This window comes from Pogona vitticeps, chromosome 3 (assembly GCF_051106095.1).
Source record: "Pogona vitticeps strain Pit_001003342236 chromosome 3, PviZW2.1, whole genome shotgun sequence".
NCBI lineage: Eukaryota > Metazoa > Chordata > Lepidosauria > Squamata > Agamidae > Pogona > Pogona vitticeps.
In genome coordinates, this window is record NC_135785.1 from 265,990,526 (window position 1) to 266,004,524 (window position 13,999).

At 58.4% G+C, this 13,999-nt stretch overlaps 1 protein-coding gene across 1 annotated transcript in view; it reads left to right on the forward strand.

The window, feature by feature from the left end:
- DNHD1 (dynein heavy chain domain 1) overlaps positions 1 to 13,999 on the forward strand; it is a 47,229-nt gene that overhangs the window by 14,304 nt on the left and 18,926 nt on the right. Inside the window, 14 exon segments of the mRNA XM_072993290.2 lie at positions 3,511 to 3,636; positions 4,872 to 5,148; positions 5,280 to 5,407; positions 5,683 to 5,881; positions 6,199 to 6,290; positions 6,459 to 6,675; positions 7,172 to 7,297; positions 7,525 to 7,622; positions 7,796 to 10,832; positions 11,032 to 11,164; positions 11,372 to 11,564; positions 11,696 to 11,999; positions 12,147 to 13,248; positions 13,250 to 13,909. Coding sequence (XP_072849391.2) covers positions 3,511 to 3,636; positions 4,872 to 5,148; positions 5,280 to 5,407; positions 5,683 to 5,881; positions 6,199 to 6,290; positions 6,459 to 6,675; positions 7,172 to 7,297; positions 7,525 to 7,622; positions 7,796 to 10,832; positions 11,032 to 11,164; positions 11,372 to 11,564; positions 11,696 to 11,999; positions 12,147 to 13,248; positions 13,250 to 13,909 — 6,692 coding nt within the window.

Consider the following 13,999-nt stretch of genomic DNA (forward strand, 5'->3'; position numbering starts at 1 on the left):
TATATCTAGTGATATTACTCCCGCCTTAGAATTACTTTCTTTCGCCAAGTTCATTACATTAAGTACCCTCCTCATTAAATCAGACATTTGCCTACCAAGTATAAATCCATTTTGGTCTTTTTCAATATATTTCCACATAAAGCTATTCAATCTTTTTGCCATTATTGCCGTAAATATCTTAGCATCCTGATTTATCAATGATATTGGCCTATATGCATCCATGTTTGCAGGGTTTTTATCTGGTTTCAGTATTAAAACTATAAGTGATTCTCTCCATGAAAGTGGGATGTCTTCTCCCTTTAATATCTTATTAAATAACTCTTTTAATTTTGGTATAAGGATCTTTTTAAATACTTTATAATACTCTGGGCCTAGCCCATCTGTTCCAGGGGTCTTTCCTACTTTTAAACTGTTTATAATTTCCTCTATTTCCTTTTCCGTAATCATCTGCTCCATGACATTTTTATCATCATCTGAGATTTTTTTATTAAAGTTGTTTTTAATATACTCTTCAATTTTTATAGTGGAAGGATTTTTACTGCTATATAAAGTTTTATAAAACATTTGAAAAGCTTCAAGCTTCTCCTTTGTTTTATTACATCTTTCCCCCTTCATATCTTGTATTACTCCTATATTACTTTTATTCTTTTTTTAGAAGACACATTAGCTAATAATTTAGAATTCTTATTACTAAATTCAAAATAATTTCTTTTTAAGTATATTAAATTTCTTTGTACCTTTTCTAAATGAATTCCTTCCAGTTCCTTTCTCTTTGCTTGTAATTCTATTATTGCTTTTTTATCCCTAGTTTTTATAACTATCTTTTCTAATTCCTTTATATTATCTTCTAATTCCTGTATTCTTTTCCCCTGATTTTTCTTTAACATGTATGACATTTTACATGCATACCCTCTTGCCACAGATTTCATTGCATCCCATATTACCTTAGTTTGACTTCCCCCTTTCTCATTTATTTCCCATGTTTCATATAGATCCTTTTGAAATTTTTCAATTAGGTTTGGATTTCTAAATATACTTGTATCCATTTTCCACCTATTTGCCGCTTTATAATCACATTTAATCATCAACTCCATTTTCACTTTGGCGTGGTCTGAAATTTGTATAACATCAATAACTGTTTCATTTACTCTAGGCAGCAAGTCATTAGACACAAATATATAATCTATCCTTGAATATGTGTTGTGCACCTGTGAGCTAAAAGAAAATCTTCTTTCATCCCCTTTTAACTCTCTCCATACATCTTTCAAATCAGTTCTACTTATTAATCTATTAAAACCTGTAGTTTTAGATTTCCTTTCCCCAGTCTGCAGCTTTGATTTATCTTTTGCCAAGTCCATTACCATATTGAAATCTCCTGCTAATATTACTGACCCTTTTCTCAATTTATCTAACTTTCCCAATATATTTTCTAAAAATTCTTCTTGTCGCTCATTAGGTGCATACACATTTACAAGCGTAATCTCTTCCCCTCTCATTTTCCCTTGTATTATCAAATATCTTCCTTGAGTATCTTTTTCTATTTTTTCAATCTGAAATTCACACTTTTTTGAAATTAATATTGCCACGCCTCGAGATTTAGAGGTTCCAAATGATTTTTCATAAATTTGAATCCATTTACCTTTCAATTCATTGACATTGACAGGAAGGTGTCAATGAAGGTGTCAATGGAAGGAATGTGCTACAATCCTAAGGGAAGACTTCAGCTCCCCTGTTGTTGTTGTTGTTGTTGTTGTTGTTGTTGTTGTTGTTGTTGTTGTTGTTGTTGTTGTTGTTGGAATGCGAACTCTGCTGAGAATATATGGCCCAGCAGACTGTTTACCTGCCTTGTTGATCACTGTCACTTCCAGAAGGTGCTTACTGCACTCTTCTGCCTCTCCATTTCCTTGGGACTGGAACATTTCCAGCCTATGGGCCATTGTTTCCTTGTCTATGTGTTGATTCATTCTTGTTAGGATTTTGATAGATTTAGCCGCTATAACTTCAAATGGTTCTGTTATGTCCCATCTGTTTCAAGTTATTTATTTCTTCCACCTGCACAGTGAGCAGCCTTTCTTCCACCTGCATGGTGAGTGGCCTTCACTTCATTTTCTGAAATGGAAGGCTTTTAATCAAAGTATTCTTCTTTAAGTATTCTAATTTCAGTTTGATTTTTGTGCTTTGACCACTTTTTTGAGACATTTGAAATGAATGAAATGAAAAAATGAAGCGTTCCCTCCAGCTCCGTCCTTATCATTTTCACTTCCACTGATCTGTTCTCCTGCACCAGTCTAGTTTCTGGTGTATCACTGGCTGCTATGTGCCAAGTCCTTGGTGTCTGCCTGCCTTCTGGAAGACCATCTCACTCCCCCAGTAGAATTCCACTGAAAGCCTTCTGGACCAGGTTGGCAAGAAGGGTCTCCTTGCCAAGCCCTGCAAGGTGCAAGTCCTCTCCCCTATGCAAAAAACAGCCCCTTCCCAAAAGCACCCTCTGCTTAAACCAGTTGCTCCCTTCTTGTTGGACTGCCTTTCTTCCTGGGCCACCACTTCCTAGGAAGGAGTAATGGGGAAAAACCTCATTGTCGTCTTCCTCCCCAGAGGCATTCCTCTCTCTCTGACTCCTCTGGGAGGATCTGGTCAGCGCTGTCCAGAATGACTGGCATGTCTTCCTGTGTGCAAGCTGAGGCCAGGGCAGGTGGGCCTCAACCTGCCACCCCTTCTCTTCCAGCAAGAGCCACAAGTGGCCTCCTCAAGCAGGAGGGGGGAGATGCTGCAGGCGTTTCAGGCCATTGCAGAGGCTGACGTGTCGGTAGCCATGGCTCCCAGGCCTGGTGCTGCCATGAAGGGCACTACAGCCTAGTGAGTAGAATCCTAGAATCATGGAGTTGGGAGGGGCCTCTGAGGCAATTGAGTCCACCCACTGCTCAAGGCAGGAATCCAAATCAAAGGAGATCTGAAAGATGGTGGTCCACCTTTCTCTTGAATGACTCCAGCGCTGGAGTGCTCAGCATTTCTCGAGGTCACTGGCCTTACTGTCGTCCTGCTCTAACAGTTAGGAAGGTTTTCCTGATATTCCACTGAAATCTGGCTTCCTGTCACTTGAATCCATGGCGACATGTCCTGCCCTCTGGGATGGTTGAGAAGAGGTCCTCCTGGCCCTCCTTTGTAGGACTATCTCTCAAGCCTTTGAAAAGTCCTGTCCTCTTCCCACGCCCCCCTCGGTCTCCTTTCCTCAAAACTAACCATGCCCACTCTTCTCAGGCTTTCCTCGTAGGGCCTGATTTCCAATCGCCTGATCATCCTGCCATCCACATTGTGTCAGGAAATTCTGGTTTTATGCAGGGCTGACACTGGCCCCCTAAGGCAGGCCAGCCCCAGAGACTGGCAAGGAGGCAAGCGGGGGGGGGCAGGTCCTGCCGGCTGCCGGGAACGCCGCGAGCGGTTTTCCCTGGCTCAGTACCCTGAGGAGCGGCCGTCGGGGCACAGCCGATGGGTGTGCTTGTTTGTCCACAGCTGGAGCAGTACCAGGGGCAGATGACGGAGCTGCAGGAGTATGTGGACTATGTGCGGGCCCTAAATGAGGTCATCCAGCAGTGCTTCCGCCCACTGAGCCCTAAGGAAGAGGCCCTGGAGAACCTGGTGAGGTGGGAAGGGTGCCCTCTGGGGCCGGGTGGACCTTGTTGGAGTCAGGAGGGGAAGAGGGAGGGGGGCCTCTCGGGGAAAGAAAGAAAATGATAAGGTTCTTCTGGGCATGCTTTCTGGCAAGGCAACAGGCCCGCTCCTTTGCGTGAGGTTGCCCTGGAACGTTTGACAAGGAAAGGGAAGAAGGGTCGCTTCCCAGGTACAGATCTCAGCTACAAACCACCACCACCACCCGCTCCCATTGCACGCAAGGGGTTGCTTCCAGCTGTTCTGCCCTGGACTGGGGAAGGGAAACCCCCCCCCCCAATATCTCTCCCTGTCCAGGGTGAGTGGTGGTGCCCAGAGGCCAGTGGGAACACCTTGCAGCCAGGAGGGACCATCATGGCCGAAAACAGCGGCCTCCCAGGGGCTTTTCTGAGGCTCGCTGGGGTTTGGGTAGGGGATGCTGCCTCTTCTCAGGATGTGTGTGTGTGTCAGGATGTGTGCGCAATAAATAATTTTTAAGTCGGAAAGAAAAATTACACTTTCTCTTCTCCAGACAGCAGTGAAAAAGACACAGTGAAAGTTTTTGCTCTGAGGGATTAGAACACTACCACTCACAGCCAAATCATTGTCTTTCTGCAGCGAAGGCTTTTAGTTGTAGTTCCAGGAATATATTTACAGTGGCTTCTTTACAGCATTCCAGACAGCAGATGGACAGCATAAGGTTCAGAACCTTGAGCTCCACCCACAGGAGCAGAGTTCTTTGCTCCTTTTATATCCACAGGGTTGATGCAGTCTTGCTAACTCAGCAGAGATCCACTGCACATGTCAGTCATGTCATAACTCTTCTTAAAGCGACAATATTCTCTAGTATTTAGATCAATACTCTGACTCTGTGTGTGTGTGTGTGCGCGCGCGCTACTCGCTTTCCCCCCTCAGGGCGAGTGGAGCGCAACGCAAGGCCTTGACAGGCTTCCAGCTTCTCTCTTTTCCATGTTTGCCACACATTAGAAGTTGCCCCAGTGCTTGGGGGGGGGGCGGGGATGGGGGATGTCATTCTGCATGCAGCGCAAAAGAAGGTCCTTGCTCTGCTACCCTGGCGGCTGCGGCTGCCCCCCCCCCCGGTGGCCCCATCCTAGCGGCTAAGGAAGGGCTGCCTTGCAGGCAGTTGTGCGGCCACCGCCGCCGCCCCTCTGAGCCTGGGGCTACGAGGCCTCCCCTCCTGATCCTCTCGGGCTCTCCGGCCGCAGCTCCTGGACACCTGGGATGCCTTCGTGTATCAGCAGCGGGAGGTTTCAGACTTCATCGTTTCGCGGCGCCTCAGCATCATTGCGGAGCTGAGCAGCTCGCTTCAGAAGGCGGCCCGGGACCTGCAGGAGATGCTCTCTGCGGTCACCATGGGCCGATTCCAAGACCCGGCCCAGAACCCCCGGGCCATAGAGGAGGAGCTGCGTGCAGTCTTCCAGCGCTTCCAGGCCACAGTGGTGCGTGCGGCCGACTTCTGCCGCTCCCAGCGGATCCTGACAGGTGGGGAACTGGGACGGCCCGGCTGCAGCAGGGACCGAGTCCCCACTGCCACCACACCGATGAGGGAAACCTGCCCTCCCCATGCCGCCAGGCCACACGTGAACCCCGTGGCCCTTTTCCTGCCTTCTCAGGGGAGTGCATGGACATCTCCTTTATCACTGGACAGCAAGGGGTCATTGAGATCCAGGCCCGCATCTGGCAGCTTTTCCGAGTCATCTCGGAGCAGATCACGGAGTGGAAGTGCCTAGCCTTTGTCAAGGTAAGGAGACACCCCCCCCCCCAGAGAGACTGGGCTGAGCGTCCCCCTTCCTCCTAAGGGGAGCCCCCTCTTAGGCCCTTCTAGCACACTTTCATGTTGGGAGTCCCCAACCAAGAGTGTGCCTGGCCCCGTGTGTCTCTCTCTTTCACTCTGGTGACAGCCATGTCCCTCCATGGCGTCACCGGGCTTTTCCAAGCCTGGGCTCCCCTCCCGGGCTCTCCTCCACCTTTCATGCTGGGGCACCCCCTGCTCGCCTCCCTTCCTCTTCTGTGCAGTTCAGCACCAGCCTGGCCTTGGAGAAGACAGAGGACTGGCAGAAGGAAGTGATCAGCCTTGAGCACTCCGTGCCTAGCAATCACCCCATCCTGCAAGCTTGCTTGCGTGCCATCGGCAACTTCCAAAAGTACCTTCCCTTGCTACTGAAACTTGGCAGCCAATTCCTCAGGGCTAGCTGCTGGAAGGAGATCTTTGCTGGTGAGGAGGCCCTGATCGATCCTGGAGTTCAGGTGGTCCTTTGGCCTTTCCCCATCCCTCGAGGGTGGGGGTGGGGGGCTGGAGACCCCCACAGACCAGAGATTTCTTGCCCTGAAGCCTTGGGGAGGGACTGACAGGGATCCTCCCATCATCGCTGGAAGAAACCAGAGGACCAAGGCCTCCCAGTATGAACGATAGTGGTGGTGGAGGAGGGGAATGGCCCCAAGAGGATGCTAACAGGTACAGAAGAAATGGGAACTGGCAGGCGGCAGGCTTGGATGAGGCTAAGGTGGCCGAGGTGGTCTGCTCTCTTCCAGTGATGGGCGTCAAGTGCCCCCTGAACATGCAGTTCACGCTGGGCCAGCTTCTTTCCTACCCACTGCTGGAGCACAGCGATGCCATCTTTCGGGTGAGTGCGTGGTTGGTGGACTAGTAAAAACCTCGTAGCTGTGAGATGGCAAAAGATGCCCTGCCTTTCAGTGCTGATGGGCCTCGGACGGGCTAGAGGGAAGTCGGGGGCCCCGGTGTGGGGCCTGGTTCCTCCTGCAGGGCAGTGATCCCTTTTGCTACTCTACAGGTCTATGCTTCTGAGAAGAGCCGGCATTACGCGAGGGACACCCTCCACCACCTGGAGAGGACTTGGGCCAAGAAGCAGCTACGCCTCGTCAATTTCATCCTCAACGTGCCCTACCAGGAACCGCAGCCGGAGCGTTTCCGGCGCCTGGGCAGTGGGCGACAGCGCCCTGCCAAGCTGGAGTACATCTCCAAAGACAGTGGCACTTATGTCTTGTCCGGTGAGAGCTCCACGGAGGGCAGGAATAGGCCTGGGCTATTTGGGAAGCCCCTCGGGGAGTCTCTCTCTAGAGGCAGCCCTTGTGGCTGCTTCACGGGGCCTGCTCTGCTCGGCTCTGCTCTGCTCTGCTTTGCTTTGCTTTGGTGGGGCAGCCACCCCTCCAGAAAGCTTAAGCAGCTGTTTCATTTGGGGATTGGCAGTTCCTGACCTGGGGCTCCAGCCTGCAGCGATTCAGTGGGAGGGCGACGCATTGTTTTGCCTGCTGCTCTTGGACACTCAGGGCCCGTCCAAGAGCAGCTCAGCCCCAGACACTCGCGGATGCTGTAAGCGCTCTCTGCCATTTGCAGTCCCAGGCATAGGGCTTCGGGGGGGGGGAGTGAGCATTTACACACACACACACACGGATTGATGGACAGATGGGTAGCCAAGCTGTGCTGATGAACTGGGATGCTGTCCTCCTTTTATCTGAGCATCCCTTTTCTCTCCTCTTGCTTCAGACACGGCGGAACTGAAGGCTGCTGTGGAACACAGCATTTTAACCCTCCAGAACATGATCTTGTCCCCTTTCTCGTCTGACATCCTGGAGGAGGCGGAGAGCTGGGCTTCCACGCTGCGTGCTTTTGGTGAGAAGGCGGTGGCAGCGATGGCAGCGGTGGCCTAGGGATGGGGGGTGGCGGCTCCCGCCCGCATCTGTGGAGGGGACGGGTGGGCCACCGACCTGGGCTCCTTTGGCAAAGAGGAGGAAGAAGGTTTGGGGACCAGCAACCATGAAAGAACCAACGTGTCCCTTTGCAAGCCCTGCTCCTTCTCCCCTCTTTGTCCCTTCCTCTTTGTTTCCATGGCTTCCCAGATTCCCTCCTGGACGCCTGGGTCAGTTTCCAAAAAAAATGGGTTTTCTTGAATATTGTTCTCTATGAGATGGACATTTCTCTCCCCAGTGCGGAGCTGGTAAGTCCCCGTCCACCGCTGCTTCCCTTTCCCAGCAGCTGGGAAGGTGTCCCTCCAGGTACCTAGAGGGGGCGATTGCCCCTCCGGGGGGGGGGGTCGGTCAAGGCCACGTGGAGTCCCAAGGGGAGCCCCCTCCTGCAACCTGCTCTTGTCCCATCTCCCCCTCCGTGCAGGATTCACGCTTTCAGGGAGTGGACAGCCTTTTCCGGGAATTCATGCAGGTGACTTGCAATGACCCTCTGGTGCTCTCCTGCGTGAAGCCAGCGGCCGGCTCGTGCCGGGATGGCCGTTTTGTCGGGGCCACCTTGCAAGCTACGTTTCTGGAAGGGTCTGGAGACCTGCAGGTCATCATCCGTGCGCTGGACTACGTGCTCGAGGCTACCCGCATGGCCTTTCCCCGCCTCTTCTTCCTAAGTAATGAGGAGTTGGTAGCCATGGTGGCCACGGCTTCAGAACCAGCTGATGCGTCCACCTGGTCCCAGCGCTGCTTCCCGGGTGTGCGCCAACTCCAAATGATTGTGCCCTCTGCCACGGAGGACCGTGGCACATTCTCAGCCCAGCTGCCAGTGGCGCAAGTGGCCAGCTTGGTGGGAGAACACGGGGAGGTCCTGAAGCTGTGCTCGGCGGTCTCCCTCAGCCGGAAGGCAACTCAGTGGCTCTTCACCCTGGAACAGCGCATGAAGGAGTCCCTCTTCCACCTGGTGCAGGGGTGTGTAGCCCAGCGCCTGGCCCTGCGGCCGCAGCTGGACCAGGCCTTTGAGCGGCCCCCTGGCCCCACGGAGCTGCCCCTTCACCTCGTCGCGGAGTCCTGGGCGACCCTGGGCAGTACCTTCCCCGCGCAGTGCGTCCTGCTGGCCGAGGAGGCCGTCTGGCGTGGGGCTGCCGAGGAGGCCCTCGCTGACCCGGGCAGCCAGCCGCGGCTCCAGCTGAAACTGAGCTTGAAGCTGGAGGCCCTGGCCCATTCCCTCCGCAGCTACCGTGGCACCCAGGCCTGGGACCCAGCGAGTGACCAGCTGGGCCTGTTGCTGGGGGGGCTGATCATCCTGACCCTCCACCAGCGGGATACCCTCTCCCAGCTGCTGGCGTGCAAGGTGAGCTCCCCGCAGGCCTTTGAGTGGGCGCGGCTCCTCAAGTACCGTGTGGCCCTGAGTCCGGAGCGGGCCCGGGCCGCGGGGCTCTCTCTGGGCTCTGCCTGGGTGGGCAGTCCTCCCGGCTGCTGGGCCGAGGTCCTCGACAGCCGCCTGCCCTACGACTACGAGTACCTGGGGCCCGGCCTGCGCCTCCTCGGCAGTCCCGCCTTGGACCGGACCTTCCTGGGGCTGCTGCTGGCCCTCGACGAGTTCCGCTGCGGGGGCCTGGTTGGCCACCCTGACTCGGGCAAGTCCCACACGGTGCAGGGCCTGGCTTACGCCCTGGGGCGCCAGCTGGTGACACTGCACTGCACCCTGCAGATGCCCGTGAGCTGCCTGGCCCGGCACCTCTGCGGGGCTGTGCACGCTGGGGCCCTCCTGCTGCTGGAGTCGGCCGAGCACCTGGAGCCCGGCGTGCTCTCAGCCTTCAGCCAGCGCCTGGTTGACCTGCAGCGGATGTGCCTCGGCCTGCAGGGGGGCCGGGGGGCACCCCCCGGCGTCTTCTCAGCCCAGCCCTCCACGGCCAGCCCAGAGTCGGTGGGTTCGGAGAGCTCTGAAGGGGGTGAGGGGGAGCTGGTGGGGGCCTGGCCAGAGCTGGGCGTGGATGAGAGCGAGCCGTACCAGCCACGGGTCCTGGGCAACATCCTCTTTGGGGGGCGCCTGCTGCGAGTGCGTGAGACCTACGGCTGCGTCGTCACCATGGGGCACCTCCCGGAGCCCCTGCGCCTGGCTGTCCGCCCCTTGGCGCTGCTGCCCCCTGACCTCGCCAGGCTGGCCGAGGTCGCCCTGCTGGCAGCGGGCTTCCGGGAGGCCACGCGCCTGGCTGGGAAGCTGTGTGCCTTCCTGCGCTTGGAGGGGGAGCTCCACCGCGTCCCCCCGCTCAGCCGGCCCTCTCTGGTCCGAGAGGTGATCCGGACAGCGGTTGGCATTCTGCTGGCCCGCCCGGCCGCCGGGGGTCGAGACCTTCTCCCGGCCAAGGCCAAGCCGTCGACTCGGACCGCCTTTTTCTTGGGCCTGGAGGAAGAGCCCTCCATGGCCAAGGCCCTGTCGTTCTCGCCCCTGCTGAGCGGCCCCGAGTGCCCCCGGCTGCAGAAAGTGCGGGAGCTGCTGCGAGAGGTCTTCCCCAGCGCCTCCTTGCAGCCGTCGGAGCCTCCGGCCCCCCCGCGGCTCCACGGGGCCCTGGTGGCCCAGCTGCAGGAAGACAAGCTGCACCCGGACCTCGAGCTGCTGAGGGGGGCTGCTCTGCTGGCGCACCTCCTGCAGAGGGGTGCCCCCGGCGTCCTCCTCCTGGGGCCTTCCGGCAGCGCCAAAACCACCACCTGGCGCACCCTGGCCAAGGCACAGAGCAGGCTGGCAGCCTCCGAGGCCGCCGCCGCCGGGGCGCCGACCCCCAGTGGGCCGCGGAGCCCCCTCTTCCAGCCCATCAGCACCACCTGCTTGTGGCCCAACGGCTTGAGTGCCACTGAGTTGATGGGCAGCCTGGAGGGCAGCGTTTGGCAGGACGGGGTGCTCACCCGGGTCCTCCAGAGGGCCGCCGCCTCCGCCCTGGCAGGCGGGGCAGGCGAAGGGGTCCCTCAGCAGTGGCTGGTGATGGATGGCAGCGCCTGTGCCGAGTGGCTGGAACCCGTCGCCTCCCTGTTCGGTCCCCGGCCCTCCCTCAGCTTGCCCAGCGGGCAGAGGCTGCCAATCCCGCAGCACGTGAAGTTCCTCTTTGAGATGCCGGATCCCTCGGGGATGCCCCCCTCGGTCTTCACCCACTGTGCCATCCTGCACTGCGGGGGCTCCGCCCTCTGGCAGGCCCTGCTGTCTTCGGCCCTTGCCCCCGTGTACCGCAGGTACAGCCTGACCCAGGAGAGCCTGGCCCTGCTGCGCGACCTGGCGGAGGCGCTCTTTCCCGCCACGCTGGCCTTCCTGCAGGAGCGCTGCTGCTCCGTGCTGCTCCCCCACGCCCACCCCCAGAGCCCCGTGGCTCAGGGGGTCCAGGAGACCATGACCTTCAGCCGATTACTCCATGCGCTGCTGGAGCACTACCTGCGCCGGGACAAGATCAGGCACCTGCCTGCCCAACAGGAGGTGACAGGTGAGCCTGAGATGATGGAGTGGAGGGGCAAGGCCGGTCCTTTGGGGGCATAGAGCCCCCCTTGCCTTGCAGCTGACCCTCCCGTGGGGGCTGTGCCTGTGGATGGAGGGCTCCTTCCCTTCCCGGGCCTTGGCCCTGCCAGGGAGGTTGCTGTGCTGGTGGCACCTCCGTGCTCCTACCTCTGGCCTTTCTCCTCCAGAGGCCAAGGCCACCCACGCGGCCTCGGGCCCCCGTAGCCTCGATGACAGTGTCCCTGCCCACCACCACCACCTCGTCCAGAGCATCTTTGTCTTCGCTTACGTTGGGGGCTTTGGAAGCCATCTCCACCCCAGGTAAGGCTATAGTCGCAGTGGGGGGCCCGGCAGTGGGCCTCCAGCCTCCAGCACGTTCCGTGGAGGCAGACACCAGGCAGGCAACCTCAAAATATAGCAGGCTGTTTCAGAAGCCCTGGGCTGGCTTCCCTCCCTCTTTTCCGTCCATCCTTCCTTCCTTCCATCCCTCCAGTCCCGGCCCTTGTTTCTCCCACTTTTTCTCTGAAGGCACTGGCCTCTCTTTGACTGCTTTGCCCGGCGGGCCCTGCATGGCAGTCCCCTCTCCGTGCCGCTTCCTTCTGCGACATCAGTGTTCAACCTCTACCCGCAATTGGAAGATGGTGCTTTGGTCCCCTTCCGTGGGCAATATCTGCCTGGCCGTGTCAAGGGCATCCCTGTCAGCTTCTCAGTCCTGCCGCAGGTAGGTTTGAACCCTGGGGCGGGGATATGTGTGTGCTCCCCTCTCAAAGCAAGAGAGCAGCTGGCAGGCCAGCCCCGCATCATGCCTGCCTGTGTGCCTGTCAAGTCTCTCGGGGACATTTCCCTTTGCAGTACGAGCGGGTGCTTTTTACGGTGGACCTCTTGCTGGCCTCGGATCAACCTGTTCTCCTGGTTGGAGAGCCTGGTTGTGGAAAGTCGTCCTTTGCTGAGGCGCTGGTGCAGCCCAACTTCTTCTACCACCGGGTGCTCCTCACACCAGCTTTCCGTGCGTCTCACCTGCGGCACCTCCTGCTCCGGCGGTCCCTGGGAGGGGTGCGGGACAAGGGCCTTTTCCCTGTGGGCAAGCCTGCCCGGGGCCCGGCCAGCAAAGGACGCTGCCTGTTCTTGGTGGAGGATCTGCACATGGCCTTTGTGGGTGAGTGGAGGCCACCAGCTATGCCGTGGCCCCTCGGGGTCCTGCCCTCGAGGGCCGGCCAGGCTGTGCTCCGGGCAGAGGGCTGGGCGTGCTGCTGCTGGGGCAGCTCTCACCACCCTGCCCCCTTTCCTTCCCCGCTTGTTTCAGACCCAGTCCGAGAAGCCAGCCCTGTGGTCGAGGCCTTACGCCAGGCTCTGACCCACCAGCAGTTCTACCACCCAGAAACCCTGGAGCTGCAACCCTGCCCAGCCCCCGGCTTCAACTGCTTGGGCACGCTCTCTGTGCCGGTGAGCGGGGCCCGGCCCCTTTGCCCTCGCTTCGGCAGACTGTTCAGCCCAGTCGTGTTGCCAGCCGTGACCAGGAACTCCTTGGTCAGCATGTACACGGGGACGATCCTGGCCTGGCTGGAGAAGTTTCCGCTACTGACCCGCCACAGTGACTTGGCCTCGGCCCTGATCCGGGCCACCGTGGAGGCCTACGAGGCCGTGAGGAGGCAGTTCCAGCCCTCGCCCACCTGCGGCCTTTTCCACTTCTCCCTGCACGACATCCAGAAGGTGATCCGGGGCTTGCTGCTCTTGCGGCCCCGCCCAGGCATCCACCTCACCAGCCCTCTGGACGAGCACGGGGGCTTCCGAGTGGCCCCCCGGCGCGCGTCGGTCCCCGGCAGGCTGGCCGTAGGGACCGGCCCCACCACCCTCCTCAGCGTGCGGCTGATCGTGCGCCTCTGGCTCCACGAGTGCCTGCGGGTCTTCTGCGACCGGCTGAGGGGGGAGGCTCAGCGAGAGGGGTGTGTGCAGATGCTGGTGGAGATTGCCACCGCCACCTTCTGTGCCAAGCCCAAGATCTTGCATGTGGTGCCCTCCCCGGGAGCCCAGAGGACGCCTATTCCCGACCGCCTCTTCCATGGGGCCGTCCCTCTTGCCAGCCCCTGCAGCTGCTCCTGGAGCCGTGCAGAGGAAGAGGAGGGGTCCGCCCGAGAGGAGGACCTCCTGCCCACCCTGCAGGCTGAGCCCGATGGGCGGTGGGGGTGCCATAGCCGCTGCAGCAGCCAGAGGGATGACCTGAGTCCGTGGGACCCCGTGGAGCAAGCCCCCGCTCTGTCCCTGGAGCCTCCTGCCCAGGACCCTTCCGAAGAGCCCGCCCTTGGGGAGCCAGAACACGAGCCCCCTGAGGCAGAACCCGAGGACCCCGAGATGGGGATAAAGCTCGCCCCGGCCTTCCAGGGGGCCTTGCCCGACCCCCCCGCCACCCAGCCCCCGCCACCCTCCCTCCCTGCGGCTCAAGCGCCGGCCCTCCTCCAGGAGGGAGGCCTCCGGCGGCCCCCTGCTGCCCTCCCACCTGCTGCTGCTGACGGGCGAGGAGCCCCGCGACCTGGTCTTCGGCAAGGAGCTGGGCCCCGAGGCCTACGGCCCCAACGCTCACAACCCCTACCAAGAGAAGCAGTGGAAGGGGTTGGCGCGCCAGGCGGCCGCCTCGCTGGCCCCCGACGTTCTGCTGAGCACGGAGGGTCTGCGGCATCTGGTGCGCCTGAGCCGCTTGCTCTGCGGCCCCAACCGGCACGGCGCGCTGGTCTCCTTCCACCGTTGGACAGGGCGGCGGACGCTGGTGGCTATGGTGGCACGAGCCACGGCTTCTTTACTGATGGAGCTGTCGGAAAAAGCGGACGAGGCCCAGACGCTGGCGCTGTTGCGGCTGGCCAGCTGGCAGGCAGGCGTGACGGGCCGCCAGGTGGTGCTGGTGGTGCCCTCGGGGTTGTGCCTGGCCGGCTTGCACCTGGTGCTGGCCCTCATGGCCGATGGGACGTGCCCTGGGCTCTACAGCGCAGAAGACCACCTGTCCATCATCCAGGCTATGCTACAGGAGAACCCGGGCATCAAGCGCACCATGCGGGACGACCTCATTCTGCAGAGGTAGAGGGCTGAGCGAGGGGAGGGAGGGAGGGAGGGAGGGAGGGGGAAGGATCCGGGGCCTTAGCTGGGAGCTGAGATAGGCCTCCCTCT